At 39.4% G+C, this 22,330-nt stretch overlaps 1 protein-coding gene across 1 annotated transcript in view; it reads right to left on the reverse strand.

Moving 5' to 3' along the window:
• Positions 1-5,901: 5,901 nt before the first annotated feature.
• Positions 5,902-22,330, reverse strand: part of LOC139717039 (uncharacterized) — a 93,627-nt gene continuing 77,198 nt past the window's right edge. Inside the window, exon 5 of the mRNA XM_071628551.1 lies at positions 5,902-16,882. Coding sequence (XP_071484652.1) covers positions 11,114-16,882 — 5,769 coding nt within the window. The 3' untranslated portion in view covers positions 5,902-11,113. The remainder of the gene's footprint in view (positions 16,883-22,330) is intronic.

Consider the following 22,330-nt stretch of genomic DNA (forward strand, 5'->3'; position numbering starts at 1 on the left):
TGTAACATCTAACGTTTTGAACAAGTGTCATTACAGTTGCCAGAGGCGTGGGAATTTAAAACAGTTTTTAGCCTATAGTGTTAATTTGCTCAACCATTATGTTATCCTTAAAAGTCTTTGTCTTTAAAAAAAAAAAAATGACTTCCTATTGGTATAGTACTGCTAGTATGACACAAAAAGTGTAATTTATAAAGTTGTGTCAACTCCAGTAGAAAAAAAAATGTATAGGCCTATTTCTAGCTGGTCTGACTCAGAGAAGAGGAGGGGAGAAAGGGATGTATTTTGATCGATTTTAAGATTTATTTTTATATCAAAGTTCAACAAGCGAGTACTTACGACAGTGATACCAGTGCCGAATTTGGAAAAAAAAATGATGCCCCAGGTATAATCACTGGCCGATTTTTTTTTTTCAAAGTCTAGTGATTCATGGCTGAAATTTCATTATCTAAATGTCTTGACTTTTTTTTTCTTGGAATTTCGATATTTCCAGATTGAATTGTTTGATGTGTATATAAACTTTAAGAATTGATATAATAAAATGGATCTCCATAATTAGTATCTACAAAAATTGAAGCACACATGCGCAGGTTCGAAATTCGCGACTCCGATGAATCCATTTCTTAAATGACATATTCAATTAAGAAATGAAAAAGTCTCAAGGGTTCTAACAAGGGTAAGAAATAAAACATCTAAATAATATGATTCATGCAAAATTTAATCAAGACAGTATTACATATCTTTAACGCGACTGCAAAATATTCTGTGTTAAACTAAGAATGACCTTAAATAATTTGAATGAATGAAAGAACGTATGTTAAAGTACTTGTAGAAATATTTGAAGGGGATCTGGTAGCTGGCTAATGTGTAGTGAGCTCCTCGTCTGGCACATTTTTTAACAATGGCGACTTTAACATATTTCGAAAGTAAATGAAGCATATAATAGCACTTGTTCGCGTATAGCTATTGGAATTGTTCGCTGCGACCACACGGCTGTCGACATCGGCTACGGGTAGAGCCAACTCTATCGATGAGTTTTCGAGGAATAATTTACACTTTTGAACGAATTTCGACAGTTTTATTTGTCTATTCATTCTATCAATTCTTGATGACATACCTATTTTACTACCGTATTTATTTGACATGAGAAATGAAATAAAGGTTATACTCCTAATAGCTATCGTGTGCTCGTGTCTGAAACTTTTCATTAGCAGAATTACAATCACACCAAGTTCGTGATTTTATATGGTAATATATATATATATATATATATATATTATATATATGTATATATATATATATATATATATATATATATATATACATATGCCCCTACATTACATACAGTGCGTATATATACATGTATATATTACGCATCTGTATGAGCGGGCTAAACGGGCTAAACGCCATTCTCAAGCATTTTAAAGTAAGTATTTTCGTCAGATAAAGCAAAATAAGACCTCTCTAGTAATACCCCACTTTGGAAGTACCAAGGAATATTCTTAAAGTTATGATTGAGAATATCCCATATCCTCTTATTTTTGTCAGTTTTTTAGCAGCTTTAATCACAAATATCTCAACTTAAACTCTTCAAATATAATTACATGTATTATGTATACATAATGGATATATATATATATGTATATATATATATATATATATATATCATATATATATATACATATATATATATATATAAAGTTATTAATGTTGATACAGAGAGTGCACATAATACATATATCATACTTATATACATAAATCGAGTGTGTTTGTGTGTGTGTGTGTGTTTGCATACACTGTAAGAAAATAAATAATTGTTATGGTAATGCAATACCAGTTATTTGGCATATTGGTAATGTACCGGGACATAGTGAGTGATATATCCTTTCCGGCGATTTTAGACCCCGGGGAAAGAATCGAGCGCAGGAACTGTTCTTAGAACACCCAGAGTCTCATCCATGTCACCGTGACCCGCGAGAGTGAGCGAATCCTTACCTCTCTTCCATGAGAAATGTGAAATTATTGCGTCCTCATACTAGGTGTTTCAAAAAACACTTCCCACTTTTGATTCTTAATAATTCAAAAACCAGATAACACTGTCATTGATATGAGTGATAGCTGAATAGTGTATGATTTTGTTGGAGGTGGTTTGAATATGAAAGCATAAATCAGTTTCATGAAATCCATGATTAATTTCACAGTTAGGTTCCAGATTTTGCTCTATTTTCAACCCTCTGTACAAAACTTTCACTTTGCACAGGGGGTCAATGGTGTGAATGGGAGTGTGTAGTTGACACCCGGAAAATGGTCCTGAACAATGGCCAGGATTAGAATGCCATTATTTATTCATGAGGAATTCCACTATCACAGCTAGTCTTTATTCGTTCTAAAATGTGGTGTTTGCAAGTACAAGGAAACATGTGCTTACTTTTTCCATGTGCATGCTTTTTACCCTTTATCGTGCATGAATCCAGACTAGCAGTGCCCAGGGCAATCCACATGAATTATTGATTAAGCATTCATGTGCCTGGGAGCGCGAGACTGACGCCTAGTCAACAGGTGGTTCAGGCATGTCCATTGTTCAGGGCCATTGTCAGCACACACTCACATACACATCATTGGTTCCTGTGCAAAGTTTTTTTTTTTTTTTTTACAGAGGGTTAAAATTTCACCAAATCTGAAACCCTACTTCAAAATCGATCTTAGATTTAATGAAACTGATTGATGCTTTCACATTCAGATCACCTTCAACAAAATTGTACACTATTCAGCCATTACTCATATCAATGACAGTTTTATCGGACGAACAGTTTTTGAACTATTAATGATCAAAAGTGGGAAATGTTTTTTGAAACACCTAGTACATGTCAGTAGGTGGCTAAGCTTAGTCTGCTCCGTCAATCACATTGTTTTTTTCTCACACTTTGAATCGGTAACGATCAAGGCACCGAACAAAGTTCGCTCCCCTCTTCGAGTTTGCGGGGGGGGGGGGAGGGAGGGGAGGGGAGTCACTGTAGTTGCTCACGCGCAATAAATTGAGCCTTCGGAAGACACTTGGCGCTTTAGTGCTGTAGACGGTCAATTCAATCACGATATTAGATGAGAAATCCTGCCTCCTGAATGAATGATTGTACGAATGTAAGACATTATGCTGCTGTGGTTGCCCTAACAGTACTGATGTCGTTTCCTTAACCTTTAGTCCGAAATCAGATCGCAGAAAAAACTCATACGAACATGACCGCGTGTTACAAAGAACTTTAATGGCAAACATTTTTTTATTTCTAAAAAGGGGGGAGTAGTAAATGAATACTTATCTTTTCATCCCATGTGGGCATACTGGCAGATGTGAGACAAATTTTACAAGACAGTTCAGTTCAATTTATATTCCTTGAAGACAAGTCCGGGAGACACGGAAAACAACATTGGGCTCGGTTTGCCTCAGATAGCGGTGATTTGGCTCAGTCGGCAGCGCGTCTGCCTCCAGATCCAAAGGACCCGGGTTCGATTCCCAAGTCTAACGTTGTGTGTAATCATGCCGTCCCCTCTAAGTAAGAGGCTTAACACTCTGTCCCTCACATAAAGGACATTCAATGGAGGTCCCGTGAGTGAGAGAGCCATAACTCATGCACGTAAAAGATCCCGTTTCATTCATTCATTGCAAAGAGCATGCTATTTACCCGGTGAAGGTCCTGCCTGACATCTAACTGGACCCCATGGAAAACCAGCTATAGTGCAGCTGAATATTATGAATAGGCTATCCAGCCATCTTCTCAGATGGAAAAATGAAATAAACAGTTTGCGAGGCAATCGTGAGTGCATATTATGTTCATGTGTGTGTTTGTGTGTATGTGTATTCACACTACTGTCACAGCCTTCAGAAGGCATCCTGCCCTACAACGTGTTTGCATCCAGAATTTGAAGAGCAACAGTGATCGGCTGTGATGTCTACTGGATTGGTCATCTGAGAATGACCATGTGTCCTTTTCTGCGGTTGTGTGTAACGTTAAATATGTCAGTGTTATGCCTTTGCAACAGATTATACGAGTATGGATGTCGGAGAGAGACAGAAAAATAAAAGGTCCATCTCAAGAGAGTGGTAGAGCTGTATTACAAAACGCGACAGCATCATAATAATCCTCGACTCGCGGGCCAACAAGCGTACAGTAAATTATCGTAGAGGGCTCCCTTCTAAATACTCGATAAGTATGCATGGAGTAACATTTTGGGTTTTTTAGACAGCTACGTTTAAACTGACGAAACTGTGAATAGTTAGAAGCGATTTCTGTTCAGATTGCATTCAAGTTCAAGAAATATCAAAAATTGGTGTAATTATACGTGGATTATATATATATCTATGTATATATATATATATATATATATATATATATATATGTATGTATGTATATATATATATATATACATATATATATATATATATATATATATATGTGTGTGTGTGTGTGTGTGTGTGTGTGTGTGTGTGTATGTGTGTGACATTGCAAGGTTTGAAAATAAAATGTGTTATATCTGAAAATCAAATGAACTGTACGTGTCATGACAGTACGTGTTTGTGTAGAATTTTTAAGTTGCATTTCAACGAAGATGTGAAGGAGGTACACTGTAAATGTACAAAAAAAAATGTTAACATGTTATCATGTTCTGTAATAATAAGCTCTCACGTATGCTGAGTGAAATTAAGAGGGATATAATTCAGACATTAAGCAGATAGAGTGAATGCAGAAATAGTAGCAGTGGCGGATCCAAGGGGAGTGCACAGGGCGCACCCCCACCACTTATTTTTGTTTTAAAAAAAAAAGAAAAAAAAAGGGGCGAGTGCGCCCCATCCCCCCCTTTAATTTTTGTAAAGTTTGTTTAATTTTTTAGTATCTTACTACGGTCAATTTAACTCAACAAATATTAATAAAGACTCTCTCGAGTTCAAAATTTACAGGTTTCCAAATACACTTTGTAGTTTCCTTCAATACCTAAGTGTTCTCACCAAATTTTCAAAAATTTACATGCAAAAGGGATGAAATGTCTTGAAATTAAATGTCACATTATCTCATTTCCTCCAGGGGCTGTTTTTTTGTTTTAAGAGAGGTTCATGAAATGACAAACAAATAAAATAAGCTTGTGTGTTTCTTTTATCTCAACGGGCAAAAATAACAGCCTAATTGGGGGATGGGAGGGGGGCTTTTTCTTGACGTGGCATGCATAGAATGATGTTAAGTCTGAGGGAGCTTCTTGCAAACTCAAGAAGACTTGCCAGTTTTAGTCTTTCATGCACACTCTCTCCCTTTCCTTCGCCCCCTCCCTCCCTTCCTCTCTCTCTCTCTCTCTCTCTCCCTCTCTCTCTCTCTCCCTCTCACTCTCTCTCTCTCTCTCTCTTTCAACATCTATGTATTTCCTTTTCATTTTTGCTGTACCCATCTCTCACTAGCCATCCATCGGTATCCATCACTTTCTTCGACTAAACATTTTCAATACCAGGTTTACTTTGATAGGATGTCTGCCACTTTCCACTGACACTAGATCTGAGTCTGAAATTAAGCCTTCCTTTCCTATGCTATGCTTTTTCATTGTAAATACAGTGGAACCTCTTTATCAAGAGGTCAAATATAACAAAACCCTCTTATAAAAGGGTGGTTCTGCAGGTCCCAATGTTTATATGTGATTATTTCTGTAACCTGATATAGCGGGAAACATAATATAAGTAGGTAACTCTCATGTTTTTAGGCCATCAATATAATGAGGTTCTACTGTACATGCAATACATGACATTTTATATACCTCTCCATATCAGTCGCTCTAGAGTAGACAATATGAATTTGTGTAATTTACACAAGTTGTGTACAAAACACGATCGATGCAGAGAAATTCACGGGAGTCCCTCATGAAGTTGCTTTTTTATGTATTTTGTTTTATTCTTCCATGCAAGCACATACACTAGCGTCTCCGTAGAGAGAAGAAGAAAAGAAAGCAAATCGTAGTATTGATTATCATGATATTAAATACCTACAATAGCGGTGTCACAATACGCCATGTGTTTACACGCACATTGAAATACTTACAATTACTGCCTTTACATGATTTCAAATGCAGTTGCATTACAAAATGTCTCAAGACTCTTGATCGTGAAATTAGTGGTCTACACTTACTACTGTTTTCTTGTGCATTTCTCATTTCTCCGTTAATAGTTACGGAATCCACCTTACAATTACAGTACAAGCCAAAAAGTATATCATGCACTTGGTCCTTTCATATCCACCGCTTCATTTCATTGACACACAGTGCAGTATGCATTAAAATTTTGATAAATCCATAGAATTATTGTCATGTTTTTTAACTGCTCAGTTTAAAGATTATTAACAGAATAGGAGTGATTTCTTTTTCTTGTTTACAAACATGTGATTATGAACTAGCATTTCCACCCCAACAAAATAAAAAATCATTAAAATTCCGATCATTTGTCAAAATTTCGATCCCCAATCAACAGATCTTTTTCTTACTATTAACTGTGCATTTATATCAATTTCATCACAATGAAATCAAACCTGTTCCTTGTAAAATACAAATCACAAACATAGTTTTCCTTCTACACATCATAACATATTCTGAAAAATACTTCATTGCTTTCAGCAAAACATGCTATGAGGTTACCTGATGGAACTGTATTTTGATCGCAATAGTTTTAACTTATCATTTACAAAATTAAGCACAGCATCTTGTCCAACTTTGCATTTTATGTTATTTTCTGTTTGAAACAGAATATTTTCCAAATGAATGAGATACTCAGAACTGCTCTTTGTATATCGTGTTCTGTGTAACATCATCATCCATAGCTATATCCAGTACCAAGGTTTACAATGTATATGAAGATATTGAAAGTTTGATCATCAAGCTAGCAGATGTTAGACATCTTTTTAGACATTTTGCCATCGGTTGTAACATTTGGGATAGAAATAAACAATCAATTTCTTGTAACTTGTAAGATCAAAGCATGCATGTGTGTCACTAACTAACTACAGTACTTCCAGCTATGATAGCCTTTTTCAGTGCACTTGCTCATGATGCGAACATAGGAGCATAATGTGGCAACCCATCGTTTTCTGTACACTATGAAGCGCGTTTGAGTGTGATTTTTAAAAAAAAGAAAGTTTACTACTTGAAAAGGCAATGTGTATCTGATATCACTTAACACATCTTAAAATCCCTCATTAGAACTAAGCTAGTCTGCATGTCTACAAATCATTATGAATATCATCTCCGTGGATTCCTCATGCACATGACCATTGGACATACAACACACTATCCATATGGATTCAACGGCGTCATATTACAACTGTGTACTATAAATCACTTTCAATTCTATGCTAACAGGCTACTCAACTGCTACTCCTTGGTTATTATGTATCATGACATTGTTCATCAAAGAAATTAGGCACACGTAAAATATACACTGAACAATATTTGATATAATGATCACCATTACTGTGCTAAAAACTACTCAGAACTGACAACTACATCTTTTTGTTTGGTTCTACGGAAGCACGTAAATCAGGAGTAGTACAGTAGAAAGAAACCTTCGACAAGACACGAAATGAAAGTTTGTGATGCACATGGCACAGCGAGAAAAATGTAACAATAATGGCTCAAACCATCAAAGATGTCATCACATAACAAGAGATCCTGCATCAGCATAAATTTTGACAGCAATTTGTAGAACTCAACCTCCATGGCTTAAATTCACTGTTCTCGCATAACACAAATCTTTTCTTCTCTTCTTTTTGTTTTGTCGTAACAGCTCACATGACACACACAGCAAATATTTACAGGCACAAATATCGTGGATGCTGAGGTTGCAATTTTCCTCAGTCAAGAACATGCCGTCTGCTTTTAAATTTCATGCAAACAAAAAAGACTCGGGGAAAACTGGAATGATCTCTGTTCTGTACTTGTCCAATGAGACTGAAAATGAACCTCACAATAAAAGACTCAGGAATTACTAACAGGCTTTGACAATAAGAAGAGCAAACTTGATTTGCTGTGAAGGAAGAATGTCACAATTTGTTCGTGGGCTATACTCAAGAGTTAAACCTCTGCTGCTTTTTAGCTCTGCTTTCTTAAAACTCCAGACCATAAGGATGCACACATATTATTTCTCTCCCATCCCCTGGGGAGGCGGGCAAAGATAATACTTGTCTCCTACGTCAATGCTTTTACACCTCCATCTATCTCACTACAACCATGAACGACTGAGTCGTATTTCATGAGTTGTTTTCACTCACACACACACGGACACACACACCGTTCACCCAAGTACTCTCAATGCTTGCATTAAACCAGGCTACTATCTGCCCAAAACTGCCAGGGAGTATAAGGACAGGTAACAGAGTTGTATGGTTATGAGGACAGGAATACACTGATAAAGTCAGGCTGGATATCTATTCCACAGCAATGTTGGTGTCAATGGCACATGACTTGCAGCCCACGTCTGTTTATGAGTGGACTAATCAATTCACCACAGTTCACGTCGGGTCTCGTTAACATTACAATTCCACCACAATCTGGTGTTAATGTGTTCTTCCTACATGATCCGTATCACCAAATCTTTGTGCTCATACAATCAGGATCGAGTCTGAGTACATAGCTTGTATAAAACATTTTTTTTTTTATGCCATAGCATTAACAAATATTCTCATGTCATATAGTCCTAAAGAACAAAAATGGGTCCTACAAGGACCAATACCAAAGCATCACAGCAAATGTGTATGATTTTAAAATATCACGACAGTATCAAAGAAGGAATGAAGAGATCTTGACGCTATGTGATACACAGAGATAATATACGAACGCAATAAGTGATCCTTTCAGATATTTCATTGTCATCATCCACATTGTACATACCAGGAGGGCTCAAAAAGTACAATGAGCCCGGCATTACAACATGCATACATCTAAATCACAGGACCTTTCCAGTGGGGTGCACATGAAAAAAAAAAATTGAACCTTACCTCAATCAAAAGCAAACATAAAAAAAAAATAGTGATTTATATAAAGCTCACTTTGCAATTACTTTCTGAGAACAATTAGACATGAAAGCAACTTCTCAGGAAATACATTTTGATCAGTTTGGGGAAAAAAAAGTATTAGCAGTTGAACAAAAAGGGCAAGCAAGGGCAAAAAAAAATAATAAAATAAGAAGCATCGTATCTAATAGGCAATAAAGAACATTACACTCCATACACACAGACATCTCAACGGAACACAGATAAACCATACATAGGCTCATCTACAACAGGCACACAATGCTAGAAAAAGTCACCTATTTTTCTTCAAAGTATATAGGGAAAAGAATCTACAATGGCTCATTAATTTGACAGCACTACTAATACCTTCCACAGGATTAAAAAAAGAAGACAGAATTATGTATTTTCACATTACACAGGCCATAAAGCCATTTACATTTGATTTTGATACCACTGTGTATCCATAAAACTGCAATACACCCAAGATTACTACATTACCATGGTCAGACCCAGAAGACAAAGCCCAACCTTTTTTTTTAACATACTTGGGGATTAATTAGGTTAATCTAATCACAGAAAAAACTTGGGAAAAATTTTAAATACACCATCTCCCTCCTCAACATTGCACAATTTCTTGCCTCTTTAAGAATAATTGCAGCTGAATCTGTTTTGATACATAAACTACTTGAGGCATTCGTGATATCATATGGTCTATCTCTGTACAAGGAGGATTACTGTGAAACTTGAAAACATCCAAAAAGTAAGGAAACAACTGCACAATGTCACTTTTATTCCAAGGGTTATGAGGACTGTGGAAGTTAAAATGGATGTAAAGATTTAGACTTGCATGGCTTCGACTTGAGGTGAATTGTGCAACTTCAGTACAGGACATGACGATCAGTCACACACATCTCCTTAATTCACCATGCCTAAAACTTAACAATTCTTATGGGGAAAAAGCAACAATCGTACAGTCACTAATGCTGTTGTTGTTGGGTTATTTTTTGTTTCTTGCATATACTCTCCATGCTATATACATACTCTGCTCTTGAAATAAAATAAAATAAACATGCAATGATTGCGGGTTGCAGCAAACTGGGGCAGACTCCTTGATGTGATAAAGTTTGATGACCTCCTTCAAAGCCAACTTAAAAATGAAAAACATTCCAGTTACATCTTGGGTAACTTGAGGCTCGAACTGAAAAATAAGCTGGACATCAAAAAGATTAAGAACTGACTGGAAAAAACAAAAGAAGAGAAAAGGAAGGAGAGCAAAAAAAAAAAAAAAAAGGAAGGAAGGGAAAAAGAAGGAAGAGCTTTCACTGTTCAAACTTTACTGTCAGACTAGTATTTTTCTAAACTTATCTGATGGTAAGATGTCAACATTTTGTTGATAATACTGTCTATGTATTGTTTCAGAATAGAGCCATTTTTTAAGAGGACTGCGCTACTGAAAAAAGGCAAGCAATTCATGACTACACTGCTTTTGATTACATAAGCAATGATTCTAATGTGGAAATGGTCATTTTCTTCATTGTTAACCTCATGTTGCACTTTGACTTTAACTCTGTTGCATTATTCTTCGCAAGGTACGGTCAAAAGGTCATGACCTTTGACACAGCCATACATTGATATCACAGGTTTAATCACCTACTCAAAGCTACACATTAGTGCTAACAACTAATTACGGCTTGAAATACAAAGACATAGTAATCTCTGTCGCAATACATAACGCATTACTTCTAGCTTTTGCTGGCAAATAATAATGTACACCTCACACCAAACAATTGTCATCTTCAGATTAGATTACTTTTACTAATTCCATCCTATCTGATGGCACAAATACTGTACAAAACACACAATTTGGCATTTCATGCCTAATTAATTTACCATATTTCTGTTTTTTCTTATTGTACAGTTCTTTATCTTACATTTACAGTAGCTTCTTAAAATAGTCGTAAAGCACAAAAGAAGATCGTTTTCATTGCATACATTCAAATAGGACACTTTTTCCTCATTATAGAAATCATTTTGGAGCAGGAATTACAGTCAAATGACAAGAGGCCCCTTATATTTAAGATACAAGTCTACAACTCCACCTTGTACATGAAGAAGTTTTCATCCTTCATTTGGACTATGCTCCTACATGCAGGCTGCGAAATTTCAATTTTCGCCTTTGACAGCTCTTCATGTTTGGTGAGCTCCCAGTCACGCAGTGACAGGTAGTCGTAGGTTGGGATGACGGTCACTTCTGCCTCAAGGTCCTCCCATTTCATCTTGCCCTCAAGGAGGGCATCCAAGACGGACACTGCCGGTTGACCGCGGGACCTATCATTAGCACTAATGACGTAGTTCTTGGCTTGCACACGCCTGAAGAACTCTGAGTTGATAGACTCTCCACTGGCATGGTTTGGTATGTAAGCCAGGTCGATGTGCACGGCTGGCCCACTGACTGGAATGCTCGCTGCTTTAGTTGCTTGGGCTGACTTTCCAGAAGTTGTAGCTCCCTTCTTCGCACCATTTGACTTGGCGTCCCCTCGAGATGGTGGGGCCGACCTTGTTGGTCTGTCAGAGGACTTCTTTGAGTCTGCTGTCTTCTTGGCACCTGTTGATGGCCGCCCAGAAGATGAAGGACGTTGAGTCTCAGGCCGATTTAATCCTCTGCTTGTAGGTGTCGATGCACCATTAAGTTTCTTTGAGGCACCATCTGTGCTGGTTGAGGAGCCTTGTTGACTGCTTTTTGATGCTGAAGAAACACTGTGTGATACTTTTGTCCCAGTAGTTTTGCTAGCGGATGATGGTGTTGATTTTGCAGCAGGAGATGGCTTCTTTTCAGGTGACAACTTCCTTTCTGCTGGCTTCTTTTCAGGTGCTTTCTTCTCCCCTACTGGCTTCTTTGCAGTTGGTTTGCTGAGAGGTGATTTCGTGTCAGGGATTGACTTCTTTTCTGTGAGAGGCTTCTTTTCAGCTACTGGCTTCTTTTCAGCCACTGGCTTCTTTTCAGCTGCTGGCTTCTTTTCAGCTGCTGGCCTCTTTTCAGCTGCAGGCTTCTTTTCAGCTGCTAGCTTCTTTTCAGCAGCATCCTTCTTTACAGCTGCAGACTTCTTTTCACTCGCCAACTTCTTCTCAGCAGGTGACTTCTTGTCAGATGACACCTTCCTCTCAAGGGCAGACTTCTTTGACACGGGTGTGCTTGGTGATGCCTTTGGTGTCTTTGGTTTGGAAGACAACTCAGTCTTAGTTCCATTCTTGCTTTTGACATCAGTGGCCTTAGGCTTGTCAGCTGGTTTCTTTGTCTTGTCTTTGTCCTTTGCTTTAATGGGTGTCTTTGATGGTGATGCGGGACGTTTTTTCGTCTCTTTGGTAGCACTTTCTGAAGTCCCCGCTACAACAACTGGTGCTACAACAACTGGTGCTACAACTACTGGAGCTACACTTACTGCTCCACTCTCCTCAGTTGGCTCTTTTGGAGATCCTGTTGTCTCGGGTGCACCTTGTTCAACCTCTGATGTCTCAGCATGTACTTCTGGAGATTGTGGAGGTTCTGCTTCCACTTGTTTTGGAAGCTCCTCTCCATTGAGCTCCCTTGAGATTTCTGTGGTTGCTGAGGCAGAAATATCCTCATGGGGCTCTTCCTGGACTGGAGTGGGCTGATCAATACCTGAAGGTTCCTGAAAGCAGACTGGTTCTGCAGCAGGCTCAACTTTCACTTCTGGCTCATCTGCTGGTACAGCTATTAACTCATCTACTTGAGGATCATTGGGCTGAGAAGGGAGTGCTGCTTCTACTGGTGGTACAGTTGATGCTTCCATTACCACATGGGAATCGGGTAGTAGTTCCTCCTGCTGCTCCACTTTCATACTGACCTCTTCCTCAACCACTGGAGGAATTTCAATGTCAGATGCTTCTTCATTACGAATGTCCTCTAAAGAATCTGTAGCATTCTGTTCCAATGAGTCAGATATGGTTGGTTCTGTTATGGAAATTGCTTCCTCTTTGACTTCTTCTTCTTGTGCAGACAGATTTGCTACCTCAGCATTCTGTTCCAATGAGTCAGATATGGTTGGCTCTGTGACGGGAGCTGCTTCTTCTCTGACTTCTTCTTCCTGTGCAGACGTATTTGCTACCTCAGCATCAGTTGACTGGTCATCTCTGCCTGTATCAACATCAGTTCCAGCAGATACTTCGCGCTCTGGCTCTACAACGTCTGGACTGACCTTCACTTCCACTTGGATTTCACCTTCTTTCACTTCCCCTTGGATTTCAGCTGGTTCTTCCTCTTGACCATCATCACGACCCTCATCTTGCACATCCTTTTCTTCCTGGAGTTCAGCAGTCACAGGGTCAGCATGCACTTCCTCAGACAACAGATTTGGCTCTTCTTCTGTCACCTCAACTTCTGTTTTTTCCTCTCTTGCCTTAATCTCCATCTCATCTTGTTTCACCTCTGTCCCTCCTGCAGGATAGGTTTCGTTTTGGGTCTCTTCTATTTGAGATTCACCTTCCTGAACCTCAGGGATGTCAGAGACTTTTTCCTCAGACAAGAGGTCTGACTCTCCCACTCTCACCTCAGAGTCTGGCATTTCAGCACCGTCATCGCTACTCTCCTGCTTTTCACCCTCAGCATGTACTTCCGTGGTGGTCACTTTGTCTTTTTCAACAAACTCTACAGCAGCATCAACTGCATCTTGTACAATCTCATGTGCAGATTCCTGGATGAGAGATTCATCTACTTCATCTTCAGGCTCATGAGGTGCCTCAGTTGCCAAATTAGTAATTTGACCCTCTTCCCTGTCATCCACAGCTACATCATCAAGATTGGTCTCCTGCACTATTTCTTCCTTTGGAGCACATGTCTCATCTTCTGGCCTGGTTTCACACAGAACTTCATCCAGATTTGTTTCTTGGATAACTTGTTCTTCTTCCTGGAGTAATTCAGCTTCATCATCAGCTGCCATGTCTGCTTTAGATGCAACTACTTCATCTAGATTTGTTTCTTTTACATCTTCCAGTTCATCCAGATTGGTTTCCTTTACTGGGATATTGTCATCTCCTTGAAGTTCTGCAGCTGCTGGTGTTTCTTCATCATTGATATTACTTTCTACAAGTACTGTGGGCATTGATGCTAACGCTGCAGTCGATTCATCATCTACAGAATCGTATTCTGCTGGTGGTGGTGGCACCATTTGACTTTCTGCAAGGACCGATTGAGTAAGCTCTTTCTCTTCATTGTCATCAGCAAATTCTGGTGGTTCAGCAAATCCTGGTGGTGCTCCAAATCCGGGTGGTACTCCAAACCCTTGTTCGGATTCTGGTTCATAATCTTGTTGGGGCTCTTCAACTCTCTCCTCTGTCTCATTTGCTACTTCATCTGCTTCTGGCAAAGTGGACTCTTCCCTACTTTCAACACCAGAAGAATCCTCAGGAAGGGCATCATCTTGTGGTGTACCTGCAAGCTCATCCTCAGGCAGGGTTGGCTTAACCTCAATCTCTGATGCTTGAGATATTTCTTCAGATGACTCATCAAGCTCACAGTTTGCATCAAGTGCACCTTGTTTATCAGCAAAAATTTCTTCATCCCGAGCCTCTGAAATGACCTCAGCAGGCTCTGTAACCTGAATCTCTGGAGAATTCATGAGAACATCTTCATTTTGACACGTGACATCAGAAGTCTGTGATGACAGTTCTATCTTGGGCTCCCAAGGATGAGATTGTTCACCTGGTGAGGAAACATCCTCCATATCTACACCTGATGATGGTTCAGGAGGCATTTCTGGAAAAGAGGTCCTATGGGCATCGTCAATATCTTGACTTTTTACTGGCTCTCCACCAACAGCAGCAAATGTGTCAACAGGCTCAGTTGGAGGCTCAGGTTGGTCAGGAGTGTTGTCAACTGTACCATGTCCAGAAGATATTCCATCTGATTCTTCATCCATACCATACTCCACAAGGTCTGAGGGGGTTATTTCACCAGATGCTAGTCTCTCAGGTGAATCTCTACCATGAAGTGTGTTTGTATCAATTGTCTTTAGTGCTGGGCTGGTAGGGTTAGAATTAACATCACTGCTAAGTCCTTGTTGACTCTCTGGCAGCTGGTTGTCTCCAGAAGCTCCAAACACATTGTCATGCCCAGGAGCCAGTTTGACACTATCGAAGTTGCCATTCACACCATTTTCTTCGCACTCTTCTTCTGGAGGTGGAGTATTGCAATGGATACCATCAGCACAGTGATTGTCTTCCCTATGGTCACCAAAGCCTACTTTCACTGGCAGTTGACCAAGGTTTGAATTCAGAGTGTCTGCACTGTCAATTTCACTTTCAGGAGGGGGTGTGTTGCAATGGATTCCATCCGGGCAACCATTGTCTGGAGGTGGGGTGTTGCAGTGGATTCCATCCGAGCAGCTGTTGTCTGGAGGAGGAGTGTTGCAGTGGATTCCATCTGTGCAACCATTATCTGGAGGAGGGGTGTTGCAGTGGATTCCATCTGAGCAACCATTTTCTGGAGGAGGTGTGTTGCAGTGGATTCCATCTGAACAGCCTTTGTCTGGAGGGGGTGTGTTGCAATGGATTCCATCTGGGCAACCATTATCTGGAGGAGGTGTGTTGCAGTGGATTCCATCTGAGCAGCTGTTATCTGGAGGAGGTGTGTTGCAGTGGATTCCATCTGAACAGCCTTTGTCTGGAGGTGGGGTGTTGCAGTGGATTCCATCTGAGCAACCATTTTCTGGAGGAGGTGTGTTGCAGTGGATTCCATCAGTGCACACTCCAGTAGGGGATGGTGGAGGGGTATTACAGTGAATGCCATCTGTGCATGCATTCACCTCCTTAGGTGGTGATGATTTCCCGTTTACTGTACCATTGACTGCCGCATTGCCATTGCTGGTAATCTTTTTCAGGGCAGTGATATCCTTCTTCTTCATGGCTACTATCTTTCCTGAACTTGACTGGCACGCATCAGCAAACTTGAGGAATTCCAGGTGCTTGACACGGTCAAGTCCCTCAAGGATCTTATTCTGTGGTGCATTACCAGGAAAGAGTACTCGGACAATGTTCTCTTGTGGGCTTGCTGGCTGCCACACTATCAATGCACAAATTGAGCAAGCATTCGGTAAGGGCACCTCAGTTTCCTTGCCATTCACTTTGACCCCAGTCTTGACCTTGCTGAATGCCTTTCCAGAACTCCACTGGGACAGGAAGTCCTTCAGCTCCTTACTGTCCTGTGTGGGAGACAAAATGTACATGTCTAATTTCCCTATTCCAACCTTAAGATACAGAGTTATGGGCTTGATCTCTTTGCCCCCATTGGCGGTACAGGAAAATGGTTTGATGGAGAGCTCCTTCAGAAGGCTTGTAGTCTCATTGCCCTGGCTGACTGTCTTGAGGGTCAGGCTCTTTGCCGAGTGCTTGTTGTCGGGGGCATTCATGTAGACCACACCCACCTCTGGAGAGTTGCACTTGATCTGCCAGTCCTCATAGCCCTCACCCCCAATTTCTGGGGCCTCGAGCTGCCGCTCAGCAATCTTCCGCTTCAGTAGGCTGTTGATGCCAGTGACGGTGTCTGGACGGGTGTGGGGCAGAATGATAGCATCCACGCGGTGCAGGTGCTTGGCAAATTTCCAGAAGCAGCTCTTCACGCTGTACCCTCCCCCAACAAACAGGCTGAAGTCGCTGACAGCAAAGAAGGCACAGTCTCCTTTGGCGGCCGGAAAGATGAGGACAGTCGGCTTGGTGATCTTGCACTTGATGCCTACACCCATTGTGGGCGGCTCCATCAGTTCGAATGGTGATGGCACCTGTATCCTTGATCGAATGGTGTCCAGGAGGATGGAAACACCGTCTGTGTCATTCTTCACTTCCTGCAAAACAAGACAATAAACAGTTCTTTCAAACCTTGCAAACATTTTTCTACATCTGTGTACTTTGTAAGTAACAATCAAAACACTACATGACATTGTCCAAATGCAAGATGACTGAAACAATATTCATGTCAAATAAGGTTACCAACATCAATGCCAAGTCATTATGCTGAGGAATGTAAATATTCTACAGTCATTCACCAACACTCAGATCATAACTCACAAGGTCTGGATGAAAAATACTATTGGGATTATTATACCCCAGTTACTTTTTTAAAAAGTCCACATGTCCATAAGGAGCTTCAATCAGTATGCCATATAAGTTGAGATATTTTCTCTCTAAGGCTGAAATCCGAAGTCAAAATTCTTCTACCTCACCAGAGACTGAAAGAGATTTGGCTGTGATACATGGATAAAAAAAAAAGAAATTAGATATACATGTCTTCATGAGTGCTAGAGTGTGTGTGTGTGCATGTGTGCTAATTTTGTTATTACACACATTTCCCATTGAAACCTGCCCAAGCATTCTCGGGACTAGTCTTCCACAGGTTAAGGGAACTTGAGTCCCTAAAGCCCAAGCTTATTTTCGATCCTCATTTCATCAGTTTATTTATTTGATGTCTTAAGACGTCAACTGAATTTTCCGCCAATCAGTCAGAGCTGCATGCCAACCCACATGGGGAAAAAAGAAAGAAGAAGAAAAGATGTGAAACCACATAATGCAAGCACCTGCCTGTCAACCAGAAGAGTGAGTCAACATTTTTGCTGAATGATGGTAAACTTTTCAAACAAGTAGCCTTGTTGCCTTTGTCAGGTAGCCAACCCTTTTTCCCACCTGTCATCCAGCGAGCCAAACTCGCTCATTTCCATCCTATCATGCCATGAGAAGACTTGCAGAGTGGGCAACAATACTAAATTGCCCAGAATACATGTAGTTCACATGTATTGAAAAGAAAACTGATTCCTTGTTCATGTTCACATAATCTGCCTCCTTCTCTTTCTTTCTCTTTTTCTCTAATCTAACATATTAAATGTGTAAAAATAGGTGTGTATGTAATGCTACACAAATCTAAAATCAAATACAATATATTGTACAATATATAACTTAAACACAAAATTATTATATCATTCATATTTTACATGACAACGATATTGGTTTTTAAAAATATATGTCAACAAATTAGTTGAGATATTGATATCATCACCTCACAAATCTTCCATTGGCTATCCAAACACATCTTTACTCCATTTCATTTGTTGTTGATGTGATTTCTTTATACATGATTGTAAGCTTGGCATGAACTTATTCTTGGACTGAAATACTAAGTTTGAAAGAGGCAGTTACTCTAACTGCTAAATTATTGATGACACTGTGACTTCTGATACTTTACCACAAACAAATCAATGGGAGATAGGGGGGGGGGGGGGCTTCAAACATTCTGTAAAACCAGAATCTTTATGTGGCATAACACTTTTGTGAATTGGTGCCAACTGCATTTTTCGGGGCATGAAACTTTCGCAAATTGCCAGGCATGATGGTATACAGCATTGTACTGGCATTCAACGCCTTGTGCAGACAAACTCTTTGGGGTTTATTTTACTTTTGCGAATCACGGCTTCTCACAATACCTACTGAACATACTTTGTTGTGGCCAATATCCCTGATTTGTGGAAAAAAAAACATGACAAAGCATAACATTCCATTTTCATTACTAGTGTTATTGTAATGAAACCTCCACTGTTCAATTTGTTTGACTTGGCTCTATTCATTAACCTTTAACCCTAACCAGGCCGCGCTTTTTGGCTTGTTCTGTGGCCGGGGGAGGGTTGATTCAAATCCCCCCCCCCCCCAGATCTCGGCCGTCGATCACGCAATCGCCCTGAAAATTGGCACATACATTACCTGTCGCGTAATCTACCACACTATAAAAGAAAAATTTGAATTTTTCATTCTTTATATTTTACATTAATTAATATGCGTGAAATCATAAATTTTGCTCTAATTCAGAAAATAAAGCTAATGGCATCCTAATTTTGGGTCACAATATTCCTTGTAGCATTCCTAACAATGTCCTTGAAGAAAAAGTCTGGTATCAAAGTTAAAGGACAAGTCCACCCTCATATACATAAGGATTGAGAGAATGCAGCAATATTATTAGAACACATCAGTGAAAGTTTGAGGAAAATCGGACAATCCGTTCAAAAGTTACAAATATTCTAATTATCTGCGCAGTCACTGCTGGAAGAGAAGACTACTACAGTGTATGATGTCACATGCGTACAACTTTATAAGGAAAATAAAAAGAGAATTTACAAAACTTTACTTTTTGAATAAAGTGCAGTTTTTCGACTTGCTACTGATGTATGTTAACCCGTTCCATGCGGGAACCTGGTGGCTTGTGTATTAAGTCTATGGAGATTTCAGAATTCAGTATCGAATGGGTTAAGGGTAATATTATTCCCCCTGCCTTCTGAAAGAGAGAAGTCGAGTGTTCTTTTGCTATGCGAGAAAAATGGAAATATGTTGAATTTTCTTTATTCTTTCTTTATATCGTTGTACTCATGTGACATCACAAGCTATAGTAGTCTTTTCATCCAGCCGTGACTGAGCAGAAACTTCAAAAATTCATAACTTTTCAATGGATTGTCCGATTTTGCTCAAACTCTTACTGATCTGTTCTACTAATATTGCTGCATTCACTCAACCCACATGTCTATGAAGGTGAACTTGTCCTTTAATTTCTTATGTATTCTACTGTTTTATGAATTTCTTATGCATTTCTATGTTTTTCGACCTTTTTTTTTCTTTTTTTTCCTCAAAATTTATTACAGAACCTATTTCAAGCATAATTATGCAAAAATGAATTGATTTCAGCCATTGAAAGTGAAAATAATCATATCATTTTGAATTAGGTGAGAAAAATCTATTTGCATAGACTTTGTACACAAAATCACATTTTTGAGCCATTTTTGGTCTGACAAGCATGTATAAAAGGTCATGCAGCGTCGCAACGGTATGTCCGATTTTCGCGAAAATGGTGTCATAAGATGTGAGAGACTTGAAAGTAAAAAGTCAGCGAGCGGCGCGGTAAAAAAAAAAATCGCGCGGCAGAATAGGTGCGGAAAATGTCGAGGGGGGGTTGATTCACCCCCCCGCCCTTTTAGGGTTATAGCACCAAGGCACTTAGCTTTAACTTGTATTAATGCTTTTTCATCAAGCATTCAGATCAATCTATCCAAACTTGACCTAGTTGTAGATTAGCAAGCCCACTCAGGTGTAGCAATATGTCTTAGTCCAAAAGGCAGATCATGGTGACAAAATATGGGTCAGGAGGATTAGGTAATCTCTAATCATTGGCAATTAAAGGGGATGGCTAGTAACTGATCGGTGGGAATCAGTGGGAATGCTGGGAGATGATTGTTCCAATTCTTGTGGGATTCATTTAAGAGTACATTAAATACCTAATATTGTGTGAAAATTATTTGCTTCAGAACAGTCTCATATTCAAGTAATGTGCAGTTTAATGCCCCGTCACTGTACAGGCATGCTAAACTGCACATTACTTGAATATGAGACCATTCTGAAGCAAATAATTTTCACACAACAATAGATATATAATGTACTCTTAAATGAATCTCCCAGCATTCTCACTAATTCCCACTGATCAGTTACTAGCCATCCCCTTTAAGCTTCCAGACATTTGTGCCACGCTGCTAATGAAGCTCGAAAGGGTTCACTTGAGGTGTGTTCAGGAAGGCAGTGTTTAAAACTGATTCTTTTCTCAGTTCCTCTTCGTCGAAATTTTGAGGGTGAATTGCAGCAGCACAAGCACTGAGGGATTTTCTGCACTGTTGCTTTCATTTCGTGTCAGCATGTGTGTAATGTTCCAGAACCATATGTGACCGGCGACAACGGTTTCAGGCAAAAGTCGGGAATTTTGAAAATTCATTTTTTCACTGAATCAAATTGCCCATTATCTAAGCTTTGCATTGATATAAAACACTTGTATTCTCCGGCACTATAAGTGGGCATAGAAAGAGAAATAAAATGCAATTTTGAAGTTGTTAGCCTGACAAAATTGCGAGAAAACAGGCTTTGAAGATTCACCTCTTTCTCAAAGACAATGTCCGAGCGGCGATGCGAGGGGAGAATCACCCACCCGTACAATGGTGACAATCGATGTTAAGCTCCGCCTCTAGCAACCGTATCGCCTTCTGATTGGCTCACTGAGAGAATCAAATTTCCCGGGCACCTTCCTCGGAGCTCAGCGTATGGAGCCGAAAAACAATGCGTTTCGCTCGGGTTTGTTTTACCAGTACGTCTTTCAAGATGGCGAATACGATAATTGCACGTATGGTGTACATGCACATGTGTATGGTGCACGCATTACGCAATGGCATCCACACGCCATGGCCGTGTGCATGTAACAGGAGCGGTGGCAAATCCACACATTTACAAATCGCGTTTTCATTGTGGTTGACTTGTCTGAAGTTGTCTTTATCATTGGCGATCCGAAAGGCAGAAAATTGCTAGTGCTGGCGAGGGTAACGCTTCCTGTTTGTCTTGCTTTTACAAGACATTCATATGTTGCTTTGTTCGATGGTGTTAATGAAATTAAAACAAAAAAAACACGACTCATTAGTTTGGTGTGTTCTTGACGTGTAGTATTTGAATATAATTTGTTTGTTTGTTTTTGTTTGTTTGCTTTTATTTCTGCATTCAATTAGATGCAATTTGAATGCAAACTTCAAAAAGTACAAAGACAAAGAATAACAAGTGCAGTAAAATAAATCGATAACAATACATAATAGATACACATAGGTGATTGCATTGAGCAATGTAGATACACAGAAACATAAAATAAGATATACAGTATTTTTCAGTAAACAACAGAGATAATTGAATGCAGGAGACCACCATCATAAGCGATTAAGCTTGAAATGGATGGAGGCCTCATAAAATGACTATCCAACGACATAACTCTTGGAGGAAGGTGATCAGGTGAGTGCAGTGCAGTTGCAGGTGAGAGTGCAAGATGCAGTTGAAGGAAGAAAATAGAGATTGACAATAAGATGACAATCTACACTATAAATATTTGTTAGCTCAATTGGTTTGGAGAATATAATTGTATCAAATATCGTTTAAGTGAAGCTTTCAAAGAATAAATACTTGAACAAGACTTTATGTTAGTCACATGTGACTGCTCCTTTCCTCTCATCTAACTTCCATTGATTCAGTCTGCTGTCATAATTTTTACTACATGTGCAAGTAGACAAACTTGAGAATAACAAGTTTTCTTTTCACACGATTATGTCATGCTGCATGATTTTTGTTTCACTTCCGTTGTCTAACATTGCGGTAGAATAGTTTGGATAGACAGCCAAACGAAGAGCACGCACTACAAAGCGAGCGTATTATAAACCACTATAGCAAGAACAATGTAGCAT

The sequence above is a fragment of the Diadema antillarum genome, unplaced genomic scaffold (assembly GCF_040938485.1).
Source record: "Diadema antillarum isolate AM-2024a unplaced genomic scaffold, OU_Dant_1.0 scf00000071, whole genome shotgun sequence".
NCBI lineage: Eukaryota > Metazoa > Echinodermata > Echinoidea > Diadematoida > Diadematidae > Diadema > Diadema antillarum.